The 24,167-nt window shown below is 33.5% G+C and overlaps 3 protein-coding genes across 3 annotated transcripts; all 3 read left to right on the top strand.

Annotated features, from left to right (window-relative positions):
* The first annotated feature begins 242 nt into the window (after positions 1-242).
* LOC145575609 (uncharacterized) lies at positions 243-3,487 on the top strand. Its single transcript, XM_081633449.1, has 2 exons — positions 243-1,884; positions 1,977-3,487. The coding sequence occupies exons 1-2, from the start codon at positions 243-245 to the stop codon at positions 3,485-3,487; spliced, it is 3,153 nt and encodes a 1,050-aa protein (XP_081489575.1).
* A 5,406-nt stretch (positions 3,488-8,893) lies between these two features.
* LOC145575608 (uncharacterized) lies at positions 8,894-10,569 on the top strand. Its single transcript, XM_081633448.1, has 2 exons — positions 8,894-8,966; positions 9,059-10,569. Exons 1-2 carry the CDS (start codon positions 8,894-8,896, stop codon positions 10,567-10,569), a joined length of 1,584 nt encoding a protein of 527 aa, XP_081489574.1.
* Positions 10,570-15,984: 5,415 nt separating this feature from the next.
* Positions 15,985-17,660, top strand: LOC145575607 (uncharacterized). Its single transcript, XM_081633447.1, has 2 exons — positions 15,985-16,057; positions 16,150-17,660. Exons 1-2 carry the CDS (start codon positions 15,985-15,987, stop codon positions 17,658-17,660), a joined length of 1,584 nt encoding a protein of 527 aa, XP_081489573.1.
* Positions 17,661-24,167: the final 6,507 nt, after the last annotated feature.

Genomic DNA, 24,167 nt, shown 5'->3' with positions numbered 1-24,167 from the left:
AGACTACTTGTATTACAAGAAATCTGATGAGGCATGCTATGTGGTAGCAGCAGCTGATGTGGCAGCGTGACTAATTCTGAAAAAAAAAATTGATAAAAGTATTAAATTAATAGTGTTTGATAATAATGAAAGAATATTGGACAAAATCAAATTAATCAAAATTTTGTTTAGATTGATTAAAATTTATTAACTCTTCAATAACACTGACCATTATGAAAATTTCCTCTTCGTGATTAGTCATAATGGATCGAAAATGGATGTCAAAAGATCGTACCGGGGGAGAATATGAGAAAGGAATGGAGGAGTTAATTGCTTTTGCGATTAAACATTCTAAACATCCAAATAGAATAATATGTCCATGTGTTGAATGTTGCTTTCAAACCCGACTTAGTGCTGAAGAACTAAGAGATCATTTGACCATTTATGGAATAGATGAAAACTACACGAATTGGGTTCGACATGTAGAGGTTCGAGATGTTTCTCTTGATTGGGGTGGTGCTCACGATGAGCCAAATGAAGACAACGCCTGGGAAGGAGAAGATCACTTAGAGGAGTTGACGCGTGTGATTGAGGAAGAATTACAAGATTGCCCAGAAATGCTTGATAACATAACTAATGATGCAAAAACACCCTTATATCCCGGTTTTACAAAACACACAAGATTGTCAACTATCTTAAAATTGTACAACATGAAAGCTGGCAACGGGTGGAGTGATAAAAGCTTCACAACGTTACTTAATTTTTTAAAAGATGTGTTGCCTGAGGACAATACAATTCCGAGTAGTTCATATGAGGCCCAAAAGATGTTGCGTTCAATGGGCATGAGCTATGAGAGGATACACGCATGTCCTAATGATTGCATTTTATATCGAAAGGAGTATGCATCTTTAACAAAGTGTCCTGAGTGCAACGTGTCTCGATACAAGAAGAAAGATAAGGTTCCTGCCAAAGTGTTATGGTACTTTCCCATTGTACCAAGATTTCGACGTTTGTTTAGTAGTCCAGAAGATGCAAAGAACTTGACTTGGCATGCAAATGGGAGGATTAAGGATGATGGTTTGCTTAGACACCCTGCCGATTCTCCGCAATGGATCACAATTGATAAAGAATTTCCTGAATTTGCTGGTGAAGATAGAAATCTTCGTCTTGCACTCGCTACCGATGGCATGAACCCATTTGGCAGTCAAAGTAGCTCATATAGTGTATGGCCTGTTATTCTGGTTATATATAACTTATCTCCAGAGTTGTGCATGAAAAGAAAATATATGATGCTATCTATGTTAATCTCAGGGCCAAAACAACCCGGGAATGACATAGATGTTTATCTTGCGCCCCTTATTGAAGACTTGAAGATGTTGTGCGACACAGGTGTTGAAGTGTTTGATGCATCTCATAACGAGAATTTTAATTTAAGGGCTATGCTTTTTGGGACAATAAAGGATTTCCCTGCGTATGGAAATCTCTCTAGATATAGTAACAAAGGATATAAGGCATGTCCTATATGTGATGATGGTATGTGTGACATGTATTTAAATCATAGTAACAAAGTTATTTATCCTGGTTATCATCAATTTCTGCCATCAGACCATCACTATCGTAGACTAAAAAAAGCTTTTAATGGTAAGACAGAAGAGGGTAAAGCACCTAAGCCACTAACTGGTGATCAAGTTTTTGAAAAGGTAAAAGGGTTGGAAGTCAAATTTGGAAAACAAAATGCAGATCTTCTTCCCAGCACTGGTTATAAGAAGAAGTCAATATTTTTTAACCTTCCATATTGGAGCTCTTTGTATGTGCGACATTTTCTTGATGTCATGCACATTGAAAAAAATGTGTGTGATAGTCTTATTGGAACTTTGCTTAATGTTCGTGGAAAGACCAAAGATGGTAAAAAGTCAAGATTGGATCTCGTTGACTTAGGCATTAGAGAAGAACTATAAAACCTCAGACTAAGAATAGGCGTACATATTTACCTCCAGCCTGTCATACGTTATCAAAGAAAGAGAAGGTTGCTTTTTGTGAATTCTTAAGGGGAGTTAAAGTTCCAGAGGGTTATTCTTCAAATATTAGTAGTCTTGTGTCTATGAAAGACTTAAAATTAATAGGTTTAAAGTCTCATGATTGTCATATTCTACTAGAGCATATCTTGCCAGTTGCTTTGAGGTCTATTTTACCAGAACGTGTTCGACGAGCCATCACAAGACTTTGCTTTTTTTTTTTTGCTGAAATATGTTGCAAAGTTATCGACCCTCAAAAACTAACCAATTTGCAAAAAGAACTTGTTGTCACTTTGTGTGAGCTTGAGATGTTTTTTCCACCATCTTTTTTTGACATTATGGTTCATCTAACTGTTCATTTAGTTAGAGAAACACAATTGTGTGGGCCGGCATATTTGAGATGGATGTACCCAATTGAGCGCTTTATGAAGATCTTAAAAGGGTATGTGATGAATCGAAGTCGTCCAGAAGGTTGCATGGTTCAACGATCCCTAGCTGAAGAAGCTGTTGATTTTTGTAGTGAATATCTCTTTAATGTTGACCCTATTGGTCTACCAAAGTCGCGAAGCATCACATCAACGGGTAAGGGAATTGTGGGAAATGTAGTGATATCCATATCTCGTGATGAATGGCGTCAAGCACACCTTTATGTTCTTCACAACAGCTCTGAAGTTGAGCGTTATGTTGATGAACACATGGCTTTCTTAAGGGACTTGAATCCTACTAGAAACCAAGCATGGTTAGCTTCTGAACACAATCAAACTTTTGTTAATTGGCTACAAACAAAGGTTGCTGAAGATTTGAACAGGAGACCAGATTATGTTTCTGAAAGACTGAAAGCTTTGTTTCGAGGTCCCCGTATGGAAGTCATATCTTATTCTGCATATCAGATAAATGGATTTACTTTCTATACAAAGGAACGAGATAATCAAAGTACTATGCAAAACAGTGGTGTGGCTCTTGAGGCTGAGGCTATGCATATTTCTAGTGGAAAAGACAAAAATCCTATTTTTGCTAGCACGTCATATTATGGGTTTATTGTGAGCATGTGGGAGTTAGATTACAATATGTTTAGGTTACCCGTCTTCAAATGTATGTGGGTTGAGAATAAAGGCATCCAAATTGATAATATGAAGTTCACCCGAGTTGATTTCCGAAGGGCTAGCTATACTAAGGAGCCATTTATATTAGCATCTCAAGCAAGACAAATCTTCTTTGTTACTGACCCAAAGGATAAGAATTGGAGCATTGTCTTATCGACAAATAGAAAAAATGCTAGTACTGACCAAGTTGAAGATGATATGGGAAATGAATTTGAAGAGCACCCATTCCCTGAATCATTACAATCCTTTGATGATGATACTGACGAAGATGATTTGTATAAGCGAGCTGATCATTCTGAAGGGATATGGATTAGACCTAGTAAGAGACGTCCAGGTGGGCCATTAAAGAAGAATTGGATGCAACCCCTTCGAAAGAAGCGCAAGATCTAAAATGATGGAAGAGACAACGAGTAGTTGGAAACATTAATTTTTTGCTAGATTTTTTCAATAGTACAATGATACATTAGAGTTTTAGTTACATTTGCACATTTATGAAACTGATGAATTAACTAATGTTATGGATTTAAAATTTAGTGTGATACTATGTTCTATTGCTATTTTGAACCGTTGTCAATTAGCAATATTGTGGTAGTGCCTATATCCAAGTAGTAAGTGTTTTCTGAAATAAAATTATTTACAAATGGAAAAATTATCATTTTCTTTTACTTTATAATTACCTAAAAAGTAAAATTTCATAGAATGGTTTCATAACATAGTGTGATTTCATTAACATATGGTGAATAGGATAAGTTAAGCTGGATATGATAACATAGGGTGGTTTCATGAACAGAGGGTAGTTTGATAACATAGTGTGGTGTCATTAACATATGGTGAACTAGATAAGATAGGGTGGTTTGGATAGGGTGTATATCATTTTATAGGGTGGATATGATGACATAGGGTGGTTTCATGAACAGAGTGTAGTTTGATAACATAGTATGATTTCTTTAATATAGGCCGAATTGAATAACATAGGTTGGATTTTGATAACTTAGGTGGGTTAACATAACATAATGTGGTTTCATTAACATAGGGTGAATTGGATAAGTTAAGATGGATATGCTAACATAGGGTGGTTTCATGAGCATAGGGTAGTTTGATAACATAGTGTGGTTTCTTTAATATAGGGCGAATTGGATAACATAGGTTTGATTTGATAACTTAGGATGGTTAAAATAACATAGTGTGGTTTCATTAATATAAGGTTAATTGGATTAGATAGAGTGGTTGATGGTTTCATAAACATCTAATAGCTTAACTACTACAAGGCCTTCAACATCTAATAGGGCCTTAATTTTATACATCTTGAAGTCTACATTCAAGAGAACTATAAATTTAATGGTGCTAAGCTCCTAACATGTTTAGTATTTTGTTAAGGCTCAACATAGAGGAAATTGCATAAGTTTAATGATCCATATGTCAATGCTGATTTGAGTGATGTCTATCCTCCCCAGCCTTATAATGTGAATGTATCTGAATGGTTAAGGAGGAGATGATAAGGGTCGAATGTCTGTGATCTTGGTGTTCACAAATTGAAAGCATGTAGTTATCTACACGATTTATATATCTGAAGTGAAACAGCCCTTGGTAATTTTTGTGTGCAACTATTTTATTTTTTTGTCCTCACACTACTGCTGTGAAAATTCCTGGTGTTGTTTTTCCCTTCAATACTTCTACACCCTTTTTAGCAAAAATCTTTTATTTTTGGAATATTTATATTCATGGTGTTGAGTTTTACACAATATAGTTTATTATATCCACAAAAAATCAAAGCATTTGACTCTTCCTTCATACTTTCTCTCTTCGCTTGGTCACTTAAGCATTTGACTCTTCCTTCACACACTTTCTCTCTTCACCTGGTCACTTTTCGGCATCCCATTCATCTGGTAAAAAACTGAATAGCCTTCTCGTCTCCTAAATCTCTAATGGCAACCTCGTCTCCCAAATCTCCAATGACAACAAGCGTTTCTTTCACCTCTTGTGGATTGCAGCCGGTTACAATCAGGAGGGTCATTTTTGGAAACCTAGTGTGTTAATGTTTAATCCCAAAAATAGCTCAACTGAACTCCTCCAAACAACCTTGGAGCAAAGGAAAAAAGTTCTATGGTTGTTCGTCGTGGCGGGTTAGATTATAATTCTTTTTCTTTATATTTCTTTTGAGAGAAACTATATTACGTTTTGATAATTCACGCCTTCAATTAATCTAAACCTGAAACAAAAGAAATTGGTAAAAATCAAATTATGGTAATTGCAGCAAATGTCTGAAAATGCATTCAATTTGTTCAAAGAAAGGGTGAATTTGTTCAAGGAAATTTCATAAATTTAATCATCCATCTGCCTATGCTGATTTGAGTGATATCTGTCCTCCCTGCCCTTATTTTGTAAATGTATGTTACATATATCCAGGTGTTTTCTTAAATAAATTTGGTTCTGAAATAAAAAAATTAAATTTCATAGTGTGGTTTCATTAACATAGGGTGAATTGGATAAGATAGGGTGGTTTGGATAATATAGGGTGGAAACCATTAGATATAGTGTGGTTTCTTTAACTAGGGTCAATTAGATAACATAGGGTGGATATGATAACATAAGATGGTTTCATAACCTAGTACGGTTTTATGAACATAGGGTGGTTTGATAACAAAGTGTAGTTTCTTTAACATCGGGTGAATTAGATAACATAGGGTAAATTTGATAAGATAGGGTGCATATGATAACATGAGATAGTCTGAATAACATAGGGTGAATTGAATAAGATACTTCCATTAAATAGGGTTTATATGATGACATAGGATGGTTTCATAACATTATATGGTTCAATGAAGATACGGAAGTTAGTAGGGCATTAATCCACAATTAATCCACAAAGCCATGGTCTATTGACAATAGTTATATCATATTCTTTTACTTTATAATTATCTAAAAAGTATAGGAATCCAAGTTCTTCTACTTGGTTTTCCCAATCATTCTAGTGTGTATTACATCTTACTAGTATACAGTAGATTGAAGCTGAAGTTCTCATTGTTTCCCGATGATCAACTTTGCAAAGTTAATCTTTAGCCAAGATAGTTTTAAGATGTTTATAAATTTAGCATGAGATATTGGTTTGATGAGGATGGATTTCACCCTAAATAATACTGACTCACTCTTACTAGAAGCATAATAATAGTAGGCTGAATATGGAGCCCTGGCATTTGTATGGTTAGGATGTTTACATTTTAGATTGAAGAGGCGTTACTTGATGTTTCGTAGGTTTCATGTATTGACTCTTCCTCCATAATTTTGCAGGACGAAAAGCATTGTTCTTTCAACGTCTAGGTGGATGATCTTTACATTCACGAGGTAGATTTAATGGCAGATGCATCATCCACCTGAGATCAAGTTCACAAATCAGTTTAAAAGGAAAGAAAACGAACCAAAATCAAGAAACCGAAGGTTGAACTGCTAGAGGTGAAGCTGGCATACAAAAGAGCAATTCTATGTCAAATTGTTCTCGTTTTGGTCCTTGCGTTTGCAATTTCATGGGTAGTATCACGCTGACGGTTTGCCAATGTCGGTGTTCGTATTGGTTGAACAATCAAAATCAATCTTACTATGTTAATTTTTAGTTAAATATAAGTCTAGAAATGTTCGATTTTAGATAAATTAATTAACCTTTAATTAGTCAATTAGTATGTAAAGTTTAGGCAATGATTGGGTTTATTTTAGAGCACTGGTGTTAAGTATTATGAGATTCTACATAACATAAGTTTTATTATAATAGTTAATTTAATCCACCTTATGTTATAAAAAACCACCCTGGATTTCAGGCTTTCTTACATAAATTAATTTATTTGCAAATATTCATTTTTTATTTCACCTCTAATAAATCAAACTCAAAACTATACTACCTTATAAAAGTCAAAATATTAATCTTACGTTATTTTTTTTGAACAATATATCAATTTGAATCACCCCAAGGTGTCTACTATAACCAATGGTGGTTTCTGTAACCTAGGATGGGTTCCGTAACATAGGGGGATTTCCATTACCTAGGATGAGTTCCATAACATTGGGTACCTAAAATGGCCTAGGGTGGTTTCCATAACCTAAGGTACCTGGTGTTGTTAATAAGAGGTTTAACTCTTTTTTTTTTTTTTTTTTTGAACGAGCTCATTTATTTACTTAACAAAAACTAACCTTGTTAACATATGAAATTTTAAATCCTGTAAAAAAAAAGAATTTTTTATAAAAAGGAAGAAAATAGAGCGGAAATATAAACACATGGGTAACCGTTGCTTTCTAACATCTTCCTCTCTTTTTTTCTCATTTACTCTCTAAAACCGTAGTCCCCATAAAAATTATCAGTTTATCTTTGTAAATTTGCTTATTTTTGCTACAAGACTTCATATTGCAAGGTAATTTTAACAATTTCATTTTTTTTTTTATTTTTTTATTTTTTTATTTTTTTTGTTTTGTTTTGTTTGGGTATTGGCTGTTCATGTTTTTTGGGGTTTTTTTTTTTCGGTATTGACTGCTCATCTTCCTCTCTTCTCATGCACTCTACTTTCACAATTTTATCTTTTTTGGCATTTTTTTTCAAATTTGGGGTGTTTTTTTTGGTATTGACAGTTAACTTTTTTGGGGTTTTTTTTTTGGTATTGACTGTTTATCTTCCTCTCTTCTCATGCACTCTATTTACGTAATTTAATCTTTTTTGGCAATTTTTTTTTCAAATTTTGGAATTTGATTTTGTATTTTTAATTTGATTTTTCATAAATTTATCAAATTAGTAACGTGGAAAACCATTTACCAAAAAAAAAATGGAATGTGGAAAACCATTGTCATAATATGTTATTAAGTACTCCATTGTTGATTTGTTTGTGTTTTTGGGAAGGGAGGTCTTTAAATGTGAAATTACCTTCTGGTAATTTGAAATATGTGGAAATTACCTTTTGGAAATTTGGATCATGTGGAAATTTTGTCAGATCTAACTATAGAATACAGTGCTTATTTTCTCAGTTTTCATGTATATGGAGTATGTCCACCTAATAGATTCTATCATCATATATTTCTAATTAATCTGGAAAATTATTTATAAGCAAAACATATAGTTTAAGATTGTCTATTGACATGCAGATGTGTAATAGTCTATTTGAAGGAATTTCAATCTGTAATTGCAATCTCCGAAACTGTAAAGTTGATGCATATTTAATTTGTTAGTGTTTTCTGGGAAGTGAAGTCTTTTTCTATGAAATTACCTTCTAGAAATTTGGAATATGTGGAAATTTGTCAGTAAAATCTACCTGATCCTCTTTGCCCATTAAAACCCATCTAACTATAGAAAACAATGCTCTTATTTCTCAGCTTTCATGTATATGGCGTATGGCCACCTAACAGACTCAATCATCATATGTTTCTAATTAATCTGGAAAAGTATACATAAACGAAACATGTAGTTTAAAATTGTCTATTTAAATGCAGATGTGCAGTAGTCTATTTGAAGGCAGTAGTCTATTTGAAGGCATTTAAATCTATAATTGCAATCTCGGAACTGTTTGTAAATGTGCTGCCCTCTTGTTTAAAGTTGATGCACACAAATAAAAGATTTGATAGTTTTTGCTATGTCATTGGTATTGCAATTGGTATAATGAAACAAAGAAATTAGCTTTGGTAATCCGAAACAGAGGTACTCAATGCAATATTTCGTTCATGATGTTGTTACTGTGTGTGCTTGCACGCAGGAATCAATCCCGGAGAATTATGGAACCAATCCAACTCTTGAAGGCCCCTACTGCATGACATTTTCTTGATGTCATGCACATTGAAAAAAATGTGTGTGATAGTCTTATTGGAACTTTGCTTAATGTTCGTGGAAAGACCAAAGATGGTAAAAAGTCAAGATTGGATCTCGTTGACTTAGGCATTAGAGAAGAACTATAAAACCTCAGACTAAGAATAGGCGTACATATTTACCTCCAGCCTGTCATACGTTATCAAAGAAAGAGAAGGTTGCTTTTTGTGAATTCTTAAGGGGAGTTAAAGTTCCAGAGGGTTATTCTTCAAATATTAGTAGTCTTGTGTCTATGAAAGACTTAAAATTAATAGGTTTAAAGTCTCATGATTGTCATATTCTACTAGAGCATATCTTGCCAGTTGCTTTGAGGTCTATTTTACCAGAACGTGTTCGACGAGCCATCACAAGACTTTGCTTTTTTTTTTTTGCTGAAATATGTTGCAAAGTTATCGACCCTCAAAAACTAACCAATTTGCAAAAAGAACTTGTTGTCACTTTGTGTGAGCTTGAGATGTTTTTTCCACCATCTTTTTTTGACATTATGGTTCATCTAACTGTTCATTTAGTTAGAGAAACACAATTGTGTGGGCCGGCATATTTGAGATGGATGTACCCAATTGAGCGCTTTATGAAGATCTTAAAAGGGTATGTGATGAATCGAAGTCGTCCAGAAGGTTGCATGGTTCAACGATCCCTAGCTGAAGAAGCTGTTGATTTTTGTAGTGAATATCTCTTTAATGTTGACCCTATTGGTCTACCAAAGTCGCGAAGCATCACATCAACGGGTAAGGGAATTGTGGGAAATGTAGTGATATCCATATCTCGTGATGAATGGCGTCAAGCACACCTTTATGTTCTTCACAACAGCTCTGAAGTTGAGCGTTATGTTGATGAACACATGGCTTTCTTAAGGGACTTGAATCCTACTAGAAACCAAGCATGGTTAGCTTCTGAACACAATCAAACTTTTGTTAATTGGCTACAAACAAAGGTTGCTGAAGATTTGAACAGGAGACCAGATTATGTTTCTGAAAGACTGAAAGCTTTGTTTCGAGGTCCCCGTATGGAAGTCATATCTTATTCTGCATATCAGATAAATGGATTTACTTTCTATACAAAGGAACGAGATAATCAAAGTACTATGCAAAACAGTGGTGTGGCTCTTGAGGCTGAGGCTATGCATATTTCTAGTGGAAAAGACAAAAATCCTATTTTTGCTAGCACGTCATATTATGGGTTTATTGTGAGCATGTGGGAGTTAGATTACAATATGTTTAGGTTACCCGTCTTCAAATGTATGTGGGTTGAGAATAAAGGCATCCAAATTGATAATATGAAGTTCACCCGAGTTGATTTCCGAAGGGCTAGCTATACTAAGGAGCCATTTATATTAGCATCTCAAGCAAGACAAATCTTCTTTGTTACTGACCCAAAGGATAAGAATTGGAGCATTGTCTTATCGACAAATAGAAAAAATGCTAGTACTGACCAAGTTGAAGATGATATGGGAAATGAATTTGAAGAGCACCCATTCCCTGAATCATTACAATCCTTTGATGATGATACTGACGAAGATGATTTGTATAAGCGAGCTGATCATTCTGAAGGGATATGGATTAGACCTAGTAAGAGACGTCCAGGTGGGCCATTAAAGAAGAATTGGATGCAACCCCTTCGAAAGAAGCGCAAGATCTAAAATGATGGAAGAGACAACGAGTAGTTGGAAACATTAATTTTTTGCTAGATTTTTTCAATAGTACAATGATACATTAGAGTTTTAGTTACATTTGCACATTTATGAAACTGATGAATTAACTAATGTTATGGATTTAAAATTTAGTGTGATACTATGTTCTATTGCTATTTTGAACCGTTGTCAATTAGCAATATTGTGGTAGTGCCTATATCCAAGTAGTAAGTGTTTTCTGAAATAAAATTATTTACAAATGGAAAAATTATCATTTTCTTTTACTTTATAATTACCTAAAAAGTAAAATTTCATAGAATGGTTTCATAACATAGTGTGATTTCATTAACATATGGTGAATAGGATAAGTTAAGCTGGATATGATAACATAGGGTGGTTTCATGAACAGAGGGTAGTTTGATAACATAGTGTGGTGTCATTAACATATGGTGAACTAGATAAGATAGGGTGGTTTGGATAGGGTGTATATCATTTTATAGGGTGGATATGATGACATAGGGTGGTTTCATGAACAGAGTGTAGTTTGATAACATAGTATGATTTCTTTAATATAGGCCGAATTGAATAACATAGGTTGGATTTTGATAACTTAGGTGGGTTAACATAACATAATGTGGTTTCATTAACATAGGGTGAATTGGATAAGTTAAGATGGATATGCTAACATAGGGTGGTTTCATGAGCATAGGGTAGTTTGATAACATAGTGTGGTTTCTTTAATATAGGGCGAATTGGATAACATAGGTTTGATTTGATAACTTAGGATGGTTAAAATAACATAGTGTGGTTTCATTAATATAAGGTTAATTGGATTAGATAGAGTGGTTGATGGTTTCATAAACATCTAATAGCTTAACTACTACAAGGCCTTCAACATCTAATAGGGCCTTAATTTTATACATCTTGAAGTCTACATTCAAGAGAACTATAAATTTAATGGTGCTAAGCTCCTAACATGTTTAGTATTTTGTTAAGGCTCAACATAGAGGAAATTGCATAAGTTTAATGATCCATATGTCAATGCTGATTTGAGTGATGTCTATCCTCCCCAGCCTTATAATGTGAATGTATCTGAATGGTTAAGGAGGAGATGATAAGGGTCGAATGTCTGTGATCTTGGTGTTCACAAATTGAAAGCATGTAGTTATCTACACGATTTATATATCTGAAGTGAAACAGCCCTTGGTAATTTTTGTGTGCAACTATTTTATTTTTTTGTCCTCACACTACTGCTGTGAAAATTCCTGGTGTTGTTTTTCCCTTCAATACTTCTACACCCTTTTTAGCAAAAATCTTTTATTTTTGGAATATTTATATTCATGGTGTTGAGTTTTACACAATATAGTTTATTATATCCACAAAAAATCAAAGCATTTGACTCTTCCTTCATACTTTCTCTCTTCGCTTGGTCACTTAAGCATTTGACTCTTCCTTCACACACTTTCTCTCTTCACCTGGTCACTTTTCGGCATCCCATTCATCTGGTAAAAAACTGAATAGCCTTCTCGTCTCCTAAATCTCTAATGGAAACCTCGTCTCCCAAATCTCCAATGACAACAAGCGTTTCTTTCACCTCTTGTGGATTGCAGCCGGTTACAATCAGGAGGGTCATTTTTGGAAACCTAGTGTGTTAATGTTTAATCCCAAAAATAGCTCAACTGAACTCCTCCAAACAACCTTGGAGCAAAGGAAGAAAGTTCTATGGTTGTTCGTCGTGGCGGGTTAGATTATAATTCTTTTTCTTTATATTTCTTTTGAGAGAAACTATATTACGTTTTGATAATTCACGCCTTCAATTAATCTAAACCTGAAACAAAAGAAATTGGTAAAAATCAAATTATGGTAATTGCAGCAAATGTCTGAAAATGCATTCAATTTGTTCAAAGAAAGGGTGAATTTGTTCAAGGAAATTTCATAAATTTAATCATCCATCTGCCTATGCTGATTTGAGTGATATCTGTCCTCCCTGCCCTTATTTTGTAAATGTATGTTACATATATCCAGGTGTTTTCTTAAATAAATTTGGTTCTGAAATAAAAAAAATTAAATTTCATAGTGTGGTTTCATTAACATAGGGTGAATTGGATAAGATAGGGTGGTTTGGATAATATAGGGTGGAAACCATTAGATATAGTGTGGTTTCTTTAACTAGGGTCAATTAGATAACATAGGGTGGATATGATAACATAAGATGGTTTCATAACCTAGTACGGTTTTATGAACATAGGGTGGTTTGATAACAAAGTGTAGTTTCTTTAACATCGGGTGAATTAGATAACATAGGGTAAATTTGATAAGATAGGGTGCATATGATAACATGAGATAGTCTGAATAACATAGGGTGAATTGAATAAGATACTTCCATTAAATAGGGTTTATATGATGACATAGGATGGTTTCATAACATTATATGGTTCAATGAAGATACGGAAGTTAGTAGGGCATTAATCCACAATTAATCCACAAAGCCATGGTCTATTGACAATAGTTATATCATATTCTTTTACTTTATAATTATCTAAAAAGTATAGGAATCCAAGTTCTTCTACTTGGTTTTCCCAATCATTCTAGTGTGTATTACATCTTACTAGTATACAGTAGATTGAAGCTGAAGTTCTTATTGTTTCCCGATGATCAACTTTGCAAAGTTAATCTTTAGCCAAGATAGTTTTAAGATGTTTATAAATTTAGCATGAGATATTGGTTTGATGAGGATGGATTTCACCCTAAATAATACTGACTCACTCTTACTAGAAGCATAATAATAGTAGGCTGAATATGGAGCCCTAGCATTTGTATGGTTAGGATGTTTACATTTTAGATTGAAGAGGCGTTACTTGATGTTTCGTAGGTTTCATGTATTGACTCTTCCTCCATAATTTTGCAGGACGAAAAGCATTGTTCTTTCAACGTCTAGGTGGATGATCTTTACATTCACGAGGTAGATTTAATGGCAGATGCATCATCCACCTGAGATCAAGTTCACAAATCAGTTTAAAAGGAAAGAAAACGAACCAAAATCAAGAAACCGAAGGTTGAACTGCTAGAGGTGAAGCTGGCATACAAAAGAGCAATTCTATGTCAAATTGTTCTCGTTTTGGTCCTTGCGTTTGCAATTTCATGGGTAGTATCACGCTGACGGTTTGCCAATGTCGGTGTTCGTATTGGTTGAACAATCAAAATCAATCTTACTATGTTAATTTTTAGTTAAATATAAGTCTAGAAATGTTCGATTTTAGATAAATTAATTAACCTTTAATTAGTCAATTAGTATGTAAAGTTTAGGCAATGATTGGGTTTATTTTAGAGCACTGGTGTTAAGTATTATGAGATTCTACATAACATAAGTTTTATTATAATAGTTAATTTAATCCACCTTATGTTATAAAAAACCACCCTGGATTTCAGGCTTTCTTACATAAATTAATTTATTTGCAAATATTCATTTTTTATTTCACCTCTAATAAATCAAACTCAAAACTATACTACCTTATAAAAGTCAAAATATTAATCTTACGTTATTTTTTTTGAACAATATATCAATTTGAATCACCCCAAGGTGTCTACTATAACCAATGGTGGTTTCTGTAACCTAGGATGGGTTCCGTAACATAGGGGGATTTCCATTACCTAGGATGAGTTCCATAACATTGGGTACCTAAAATGGCCTAGGGTGGTTTCCATAACCTAAGGTACCTGGTGTTGTTAATAAGAGGTTTAACTCTTTTTTTTTTTTTTTTTTGAACGAGCTCATTTATTTACTTAACAAAAACTAACCTTGTTAACATATGAAATTTTAAATCCTGTAAAAAAAAAGAATTTTTTATAAAAAGGAAGAAAATAGAGCGGAAATATAAACACATGGGTAACCGTTGCTTTCTAACATCTTCCTCTCTTTTTTTCTCATTTACTCTCTAAAACCGTAGTCCCCATAAAAATTATCAGTTTATCTTTGTAAATTTGCTTATTTTTGCTACAAGACTTCATATTGCAAGGTAATTTTAACAATTTCATTTTTTTTTTTTATTTTTTTATTTTTTTATTTTTTTATTTTTTTTGTTTTGTTTTGTTTGGGTATTGGCTGTTCATGTTTTTTGGGGTTTTTTTTTTTTTCGGTATTGACTGCTCATCTTCCTCTCTTCTCATGCACTCTACTTTCACAATTTTATCTTTTTTGGCATTTTTTTCAAATTTGGGGTGTTTTTTTTGGTATTGACAGTTAACTTTTTTGGGGTTTTTTTTTTGGTATTGACTGTTTATCTTCCTCTCTTCTCATGCACTCTATTTACGTAATTTAATCTTTTTTGGCAATTTTTTTTCAAATTTTGGAATTTGATTTTGTATTTTTAATTTGATTTTTCATAAATTTATCAAATTAGTAACGTGGAAAACCATTTACCAAAAAAAAAATGGAATGTGGAAAACCATTGTCATAATATGTTATTAAGTACTCCATTGTTGATTTGTTTGTGTTTTTGGGAAGGGAGGTCTTTAAATGTGAAATTACCTTCTGGTAATTTGAAATATGTGGAAATTACCTTTTGGAAATTTGGATCATGTGGAAATTTTGTCAGATCTAACTATAGAATACAGTGCTTATTTTCTCAGTTTTCATGTATATGGAGTATGTCCACCTAATAGATTCTATCATCATATATTTCTAATTAATCTGGAAAATTATTTATAAGCAAAACATATAGTTTAAGATTGTCTATTGACATGCAGATGTGTAATAGTCTATTTGAAGGAATTTCAATCTGTAATTGCAATCTCCGAAACTGTAAAGTTGATGCATATTTAATTTGTTAGTGTTTTCTGGGAAGTGAAGTCTTTTTCTATGAAATTACCTTCTAGAAATTTGGAATATGTGGAAATTTGTCAGTAAAATCTACCTGATCCTCTTTGCCCATTAAAACCCATCTAACTATAGAAAACAATGCTCTTATTTCTCAGCTTTCATGTATATGGCGTATGGCCACCTAACAGACTCAATCATCATATGTTTCTAATTAATCTGGAAAAGTATACATAAACGAAACATGTAGTTTAAAATTGTCTATTTAAATGCAGATGTGCAGTAGTCTATTTAAAGGCAGTAGTCTATTTGAAGGCATTTAAATCTATAATTGCAATCTCGGAACTGTTTGTAAATGTGCTGCCCTCTTGTTTAAAGTTGATGCACACAAATAAAAGATTTGATAGTTTTTGCTATGTCATTGGTATTGCAATTGGTATAATGAAACAAAGAAATTAGCTTTGGTAATCCGAAACAGAGGTACTCAATGCAATATTTCGTTCATGATGTTGTTACTGTGTGTGCTTGCACGCAGGAATCAATCCCGGAGAATTATGGAACCAATCCAACTCTTGAAGGCCCCTACTGCATGACATTTTCTTGATGTCATGCACATTGAAAAAAATGTGTGTGATAGTCTTATTGGAACTTTGCTTAATGTTCGTGGAAAGACCAAAGATGGTAAAAAGTCAAGATTGGATCTCGTTGACTTAGGCATTAGAGAAGAACTATAAAACCTCAGACTAAGAATAGGCGTACATATTTACCTCCAGCCTGTCATACGTTATCAAAGAAAGAGAAGGTTGCTTTTTGTGAATTCTTAAGGGGAGTTAAAGTTCCAGAGGGTTATTCTTCAAATATTAGTAGTCTTGTGTCTATGAAAGACTTAAAATTAATAGGTTTAAAGTCTCATGATTGTCATATTCTACTAGAGCATATCTTGCCAGTTGCTTTGAGGTCTATTTTACCAGAACGTGTTCGACGAGCCATCACAAGACTTTGCTTTTTTTTTTTTGCTGAAATATGTTGCAAAGTTATCGACCCTCAAAAACTAACCAATTTGCAAAAAGAACTTGTTGTCACTTTGTGTGAGCTTGAGATGTTTTTTCCACCATCTTTTTTTGACATTATGGTTCATCTAACTGTTCATTTAGTTAGAGAAACACAATTGTGTGGGCCGGCATATTTGAGATGGATGTACCCAATTGAGCGCTTTATGAAGATCTTAAAAGGGTATGTGATGAATCGAAGTCGTCCAGAAGGTTGCATGGTTCAACGATCCCTAGCTGAAGAAGCTGTTGATTTTTGTAGTGAATATCTCTTTAATGTTGACCCTATTGGTCTACCAAAGTCGCGAAGCATCACATCAACGGGTAAGGGAATTGTGGGAAATGTAGTGATATCCATATCTCGTGATGAATGGCGTCAAGCACACCTTTATGTTCTTCACAACAGCTCTGAAGTTGAGCGTTATGTTGATGAACACATGGCTTTCTTAAGGGACTTGAATCCTACTAGAAACCAAGCATGGTTAGCTTCTGAACACAATCAAACTTTTGTTAATTGGCTACAAACAAAGGTTGCTGAAGATTTGAACAGGAGACCAGATTATGTTTCTGAAAGACTGAAAGCTTTGTTTCGAGGTCCCCGTATGGAAGTCATATCTTATTCTGCATATCAGATAAATGGATTTACTTTCTATACAAAGGAACGAGATAATCAAAGTACTATGCAAAACAGTGGTGTGGCTCTTGAGGCTGAGGCTATGCATATTTCTAGTGGAAAAGACAAAAATCCTATTTTTGCTAGCACGTCATATTATGGGTTTATTGTGAGCATGTGGGAGTTAGATTACAATATGTTTAGGTTACCCGTCTTCAAATGTATGTGGGTTGAGAATAAAGGCATCCAAATTGATAATATGAAGTTCACCCGAGTTGATTTCCGAAGGGCTAGCTATACTAAGGAGCCATTTATATTAGCATCTCAAGCAAGACAAATCTTCTTTGTTACTGACCCAAAGGATAAGAATTGGAGCATTGTCTTATCGACAAATAGAAAAAATGCTAGTACTGACCAAGTTGAAGATGATATGGGAAATGAATTTGAAGAGCACCCATTCCCTGAATCATTACAATCCTTTGATGATGATACTGACGAAGATGATTTGTATAAGCGAGCTGATCATTCTGAAGGGATATGGATTAGACCTAGTAAGAGACGTCCAGGTGGGCCATTAAAGAAGAATTGGATGCAACCCCTTCGAAAGAAGCGCAAGATCTAAAATGATGGAAGAGACAACGAGTAGTTGGAAACATTAATTTTTTGCTAGATTTTTTCAATAGTACAATGATACATTAGAGTTTTAGTTACATTTGCACATTTATGAAACTGATGAATTAACTAATGTTATGGATTTAAAATTTAGTGTGATACTATGTTCTATTGCTATTTTGAACCGTTGTCAATTAGCAATATTGTGGTAGTGCCTATATCCAAGTAGTAAGTGTTTTCTGAAATAAAATTATTTACAAATGGAAAAATTATCATTTTCTTTTACTTTATAATTACCTAAAAAGTAAAATTTCATAGAATGGTTTCATAACATAGTGTGATTTCATTAACATATGGTGAATAGGATAAGTTAAGCTGGATATGATAACATAGGGTGGTTTCATGAACAGAGGGTAGTTTGATAACATAGTGTGGTGTCATTAACATATGGTGAATTAGATAAGATAGGGTGGTTTGGATAGGGTGTATATCATTTTATAGGGTGGATATGATGACATAGGGTGGTTTCATGAACAGAGTGTAGTTTGATAACATAGTATGATTTCTTTAATATAGGCCGAATTGAATAACATAGGTTGGATTTTGATAACTTAGGTGGGTTAACATAACATAATGTGGTTTCATTAACATAGGGTGAATTGGATAAGTTAAGATGGATATGCTAACATAGGGTGGTTTCATGAGCATAGGGTAGTTTGATAACATAGTGTGGTTTCTTTAATATAGGGCGAATTGGATAACATAGGTTTGATTTGATAACTTAGGATGGTTAAAATAACATAGTGTGGTTTCATTAATATAAGGTTAATTGGATTAGATAGAGTGGTTGATGGTTTCATAAACATCTAATAGCTTAACTACTACAAGGCCTTCAACATCTAATAGGGCCTTAATTTTATACATCTTGAAGTCTACATTCAAGAGAACTATAAATTTAATGGTGCTAAGCTCCTAACATGTTTAGTATTTTGTTAAGGCTCAACATAGAGGAAATTGCATAAGTTTAATGATCCATATGTCAATGCTGATTTGAGTGATGTCTATCCTCCCCAGCCTTATAATGTGAATGTATCTGAATGGTTAAGGAGGAGATAATAAGGGTCGAATGTCTGTGATCTTGGTGTTCACAAATTGAAAGCATGTAGTTATCTACACGATTTATATATCTGAAGTGAAACAGCCCTTGGTAATTTTTGTGTGCAACTATTTTATTTTTTTGTCCTCACACTACTGCTGTGAAAATTCCTGGTGTTGTTTTTCCCTTCAATACTTCTACACCCTTTTTAGCAAAAATCTTTTATTTTTGGAATATTTATATTCATGGTGTTGAGTTTTACACAATATAGTTTATTATATCCACAAAAAATCAAAGCATTTGACTCTTCCTTCATACTTTCTCTCTTCGCTTGGTCACTTAAGCATTTGACTCTTCCTTCACACACTTTCTCTCTTCACCTGGTCACTTTTCGGCATCCCATTCATCTGGTAAAAAACTGAATAGCCTTCTCGTCTCCTAAATCTCTAATGGCAACCTCGTCTCCCAAATCTCCAATGACAACAAGCGTTTCTTTCACCTCTTGTGGATTGCAGCCGGTTACAATCAGGAGGGTCATTTTTGGAAACCTAGTGTGTTAATGTTTAATCCCAAAAATAGCTCAACTGAACTCCTCCAAACAACCTTGGAGCAAAGGAAGAAAGTTCTATGGTTGTTCGTCGTGGCGGGTTAGATTATAATTCTTTTTCTTTATATTTCTTTTGAGAGAAACTATATTACGTTTTGATAATTCACGCCTTCAATTAATCTAAACCTGAAACAAAAGAAATTGGTAAAAATCAAATTATGGTAATTGCAGCAAATGTCTGAAAATGCATTCAATTTGTTCAAAGAAAGGGTGAATTTGTTCAAGGAAATTTCATAAATTTAATCATCCATCTGCCTATGCTGATTTGAGTGATATCTGTCCTCCCTACCCTTATTTTGTAAATGTATGTTACATATATCCAGGTGTTTTCTTAAATAAATTTGGTTCTGAAATAAAAAAATTAAATTTCATAGTGTGGTTTCATTAACATAGGGTGAATTGGATAAGATAGGGTGGTTTGGATAATATAGGGTGGAAACCATTAGATATAGTGTGGTTTCTTTAACTAGGGTCAATTAGATAACATAGGGTGGATATGATAACATAAGATGGTTTCATAACCTAGTACGGTTTTATGAACATAGGGTGGTTTGATAACAAAGTGTAGTTTCTTTAACATCGGGTGAATTAGATAACATAGGGTAAATTTGATAAGATAGGGTGCATATGATAACATGAGATAGTCTGAATAACATAGGGTGAATTGAATAAGATACTTCCATTAAATAGGGTTTATATGATGACATAGGATGGTTTCATAACATTATATGGTTCAATGAAGATACGGAAGTTAGTAGGGCATTAATCCACAATTAATCCACAAAGCCATGGTCTATTGACAATAGTTATATCATATTCTTTTACTTTATAATTATCTAAAAAGTATAGGAATCCAAGTTCTTCTACTTGCTTTTCCCAATCATTCTAGTGTGTATTACATCTTACTAGTATACAGTAGATTGAAGCTGAAGTTCTTATTGTTTCCCGATGATCAACTTTGCAAAGTTAATCTTTAGCCAAGATAGTTTTAAGATGTTTATAAATTTAGCATGAGATATTGGTTTGATGAGGATGGATTTCACCCTAAATAATACTGACTCACTCTTACTAGAAGCATAATAATAGTAGGCTGAATATGGAGCCCTAGCATTTGTATGGTTAGGATGTTTACATTTTAGATTGAAGAGGCGTTACTTGATGTTTCGTAGGTTTCATGTATTGACTCTTCCTCCATAATTTTGCAGGACGAAAAGCATTGTTCTTTCAACGTCTAGGTGGATGATCTTTACATTCACGAGGTAGATTTAATGGCAGATGCATCATCCACCTGAGATCAAGTTCACAAATCAGTTTAAAAGGAAAGAAAACGAACCAAAATCAAGAAACCGAAGGTTGAACTGCTAGAGGTGAAGCTGGCATACAAAAGAGCAATTCTATGTCAAATTGTTCTCGTTTTGGTCCTTGCGTTTGCAATTTCATGGGTAGTATCACGCTGACGGTTTGCCAATGTCGGTGTTCGCATTGGTTGAACAATCAAAATCAATCTTACTATGTTAATTTTTAGTTAAATATAAGTCTAGAAATGTTCGATTTTAGATAAATTAATTAACCTTTAATTAGTCAATTAGTATGTAAAGTTTAGGCAATGATTGGGTTTATTTTAGAGCACTGGTGTTAAGTATTATGAGATTCTACATAACATAAGTTTTATTATAATAGTTAATTTAATCCACCTTATGTTATAAAAAACCACCCTGGATTTCAGGCTTTCTTACATAAATTAATTTATTTGCAAATATTCATTTTTTATTTCACCTCTAATAAATCAAACTCAAAACTATACTACCTTATAAAAGTCAAAATATTAATCTTACGTTATTTTTTTTGAACAATATATCAATTTGAATCACCCCAAGGTGTCTACTATAACCAATGGTGGTTTCTGTAACCTAGGATGGGTTCCGTAACATAGGGGGATTTCCATTACCTAGGATGAGTTCCATAACATTGGGTACCTAAAATGGCCTAGGGTGGTTTCCATAACCTAAGGTACCTGGTGTTGTTAATAAGAGGTTTAACTCTTTTTTTTTTTTTTTTTTTGAACGAGCTCATTTATTTACTTAACAAAAACTAACCTTGTTAACATATGAAATTTTAAATCCTGTAAAAAAAAAAGAATTTTTTATAAAAAGGAAGAAAATAGAGCGGAAATATAAACACATGGGTAACCGTTGCTTTCTAACATCTTCCTCTCTTTTTTTCTCATTTACTCTCTAAAACCGTAGTCCCCATAAAAATTATCAGTTTATCTTTGTAAATTTGCTTATTTTTGCTACAAGACTTCATATTGCAAGGTAATTTTAACAATTTCATTTTTTTTTTTATTTTTTTATTTTTTTATTTTTTTATTTTTTTTGTTTTGTTTTGTTTGGGTATTGGCTGTTCATGTTTTTTGGGGTTTTTTTTTTTTCGGTATTGACTGCTCATCTTCCTCTCTTCTCATGCACTCTACTTTCACAATTTTATCTTTTTTGGCATTTTTTTCAAATTTGGGGTGTTTTTTTTTGGTATTGACAGTTAACTTTTTTGGGGTTTTTTTTTTGGTATTGACTGTTTATCTTCCTCTCTTCTCATGCACTCTATTTACGTAATTTAATCTTTTTTGGCAATTTTTTTTCAAATTTTGGAATTTGATTTTGTATTTTTAATTTGATTTTTCATAAATTTATCAAATTAGTAACGTGGAAAACCATTTACCAAAAAAAAAATGGAATGTGGAAAACCATTGTCATAATATGTTATTAAGTACTCCATTGTTGATTTGTTTGTGTTTTTGGGAAGGGAGGTCTTTAAATGTGAAATTACCTTCTGGTAATTTGAAATATGTGGAAATTACCTTTTGGAAATTTGGATCATGTGGAAATTTTGTCAGATCTAACTATAGAATACAGTGCTTATTTTCTCAGTTTTCATGTATATGGAGTATGTCCACCTAATAGATTCTATCATCATATATTTCTAATTAATCTGGAAAATTATTTATAAGCAAAACATATAGTTTAAGATTGTCTATTGACATGCAGATGTGTAATAGTCTATTTGAAGGAATTTTAATCTGTAATTGCAATCTCCGAAACTGTAAAGTTGATGCATATTTAATTTGTTAGTGTTTTCTGGGAAGTGAAGTCTTTTTCTATGAAATTACCTTCTAGAAATTTGGAATATGTGGAAATTTGTCAGTAAAATCTACCTGATCCTCTTTGCCCATTAAAACCCATCTAACTATAGAAAACAATGCTCTTATTTCTCAGCTTTCATGTATATGGCGTATGGCCACCTAACAGACTCAATCATCATATGTTTCTAATTAATCTGGAAAAGTATACATAAACGAAACATGTAGTTTAAAATTGTCTATTTAAATGCAGATGTGCAGTAGTCTATTTGAAGGCAGTAGTCTATTTGAAGGCATTTAAATCTATAATTGCAATCTCGGAACTGTTTGTAAATGTGCTGCCCTCTTGTTTAAAGTTGATGCACACAAATAAAAGATTTGATAGTTTTTGCTATGTCATTGGTATTGCTATTGGTATAATGAAACAAAGAAATTAGCTTTGGTAATCCGAAACAGAGGTACTCAATGCAATATTTCGTTCATGATGTTGTTACTGTGTGTGCTTGCACGCAGGAATCAATCCCGGAGAATTATGGAACCAATCCAACTCTTGAAGGCCCCTACTGTACCAAGTATACCCACCCACCCTCCCCTTCTTGTTTTTAATCATTGAAAACACATCAAACCAACTGACTTTTTTGTTTATATTTGTACGCAAAAGGTTTCCAATGTTATGCGTCTTTAAAAGCATTGGGAAATGTAATAATGAGAGACAATATGGAAAACCTCGAAAAAATGGAGGATTCAAAATTCAACCATTTCCTTAAACAACTTCACACGATGGTTCATACTGCAGGCTCAACTACGTCATTAGCTGGCTCCTCCAGAGTAGTCTTCTGTTTCGGTATAAGATTCAATGAAACTGACATGGGTTTTACTGTTAGAGATGTGAAATTCAAGCTTTGTGCCAATGAAGTGGCAGGTGTACTTGGGATTCCTAATTAGGAAACTATACTTGATGAAGAAAGGAAAGAAGGAAAGGAAAAAGAGGATGATGTAAAAGAGGTTAAAATTTATTTAACAAAATTCTACAACAACTTCATGGAAGAACAGAAGGAAAGTGAAAAAGAGAGTGAAAAAGAGAGTTAAAAAGAGGAGGATGAAGAAGAGAACAGGATAAAGAAGAAAAAAGGAAAGGAGAAAGAAGAGATCGAGAAAGAGGAGAACAAGAAAAGGAAGCAAAAAGGAAACAAGAAAAAAGGAAAGCAGAAAGAAAAAAGAGAAGAAGAGGAAGAGGAAGAGGAAGAGGAAGCGGAAAAGGAAAGAGGAAGAGGAAGAAGAGAACAAGAGAATAAAGCAAAAAGGACAGACTTTTATCAAAATACATCAATTATTGGATATTCTATAGAGTATGCTTGTGAAAGGTGGATGATGCTCAAAGTGTGGAAGATTTCAAGAAGGTTTTCTATTACTATCTTATGGAGGGATTTCTACTTGTTTTAACAGAAAAGACTTGTAGAATAAAAACCTGCAAGTATGTTCAAAACTTTGAAAAAATTAATTGGGCTTCAGCTATATTGAACAACATTCATGAAGGAGCCAAGAAAGTCGTCGCCACCAACTCTTGCTTTACAGGCTGTTCTCCTGTTCTGGAGGTACACAAATTGTCTACCTTTGCACTCTAAGAAGATTTACCATAATTGCTGCCATTGAATTATTCTTATTGTGTTTTAATAAT

This window comes from Chenopodium album, chromosome 13 (genome assembly GCF_948465745.1).
Source record: "Chenopodium album chromosome 13, dcCheAlbu1.1, whole genome shotgun sequence".
NCBI lineage: Eukaryota > Viridiplantae > Streptophyta > Magnoliopsida > Caryophyllales > Amaranthaceae > Chenopodium > Chenopodium album.
Note: the sequence above shows the minus strand (reverse complement) of the source record. Positions and strands in the feature narration are given on the sequence as shown.

Bases quoted from the DNA above. Each gene is read 5' to 3' on its own strand.
- LOC145575607 (XM_081633447.1), top strand. From the start codon at position 15,985: ATGCACATTGAAAAAAATGTGTGTGATAGTCTTATTGGAACTTTGCTT. The intron at 16,058-16,149 runs GTAAAAAGTCAA...ATTTACCTCCAG, and splicing joins TCGTGGAAAGACCAAAGATG to CCTGTCATACGTTATCAAAG.
- LOC145575608 (XM_081633448.1), top strand. From the start codon at position 8,894: ATGCACATTGAAAAAAATGTGTGTGATAGTCTTATTGGAACTTTGCTT. The intron at 8,967-9,058 runs GTAAAAAGTCAA...ATTTACCTCCAG, and splicing joins TCGTGGAAAGACCAAAGATG to CCTGTCATACGTTATCAAAG.
- LOC145575609 (XM_081633449.1), top strand. From the start codon at position 243: ATGGATCGAAAATGGATGTCAAAAGATCGTACCGGGGGAGAATATGAG. The intron at 1,885-1,976 runs GTAAAAAGTCAA...ATTTACCTCCAG, and splicing joins TCGTGGAAAGACCAAAGATG to CCTGTCATACGTTATCAAAG.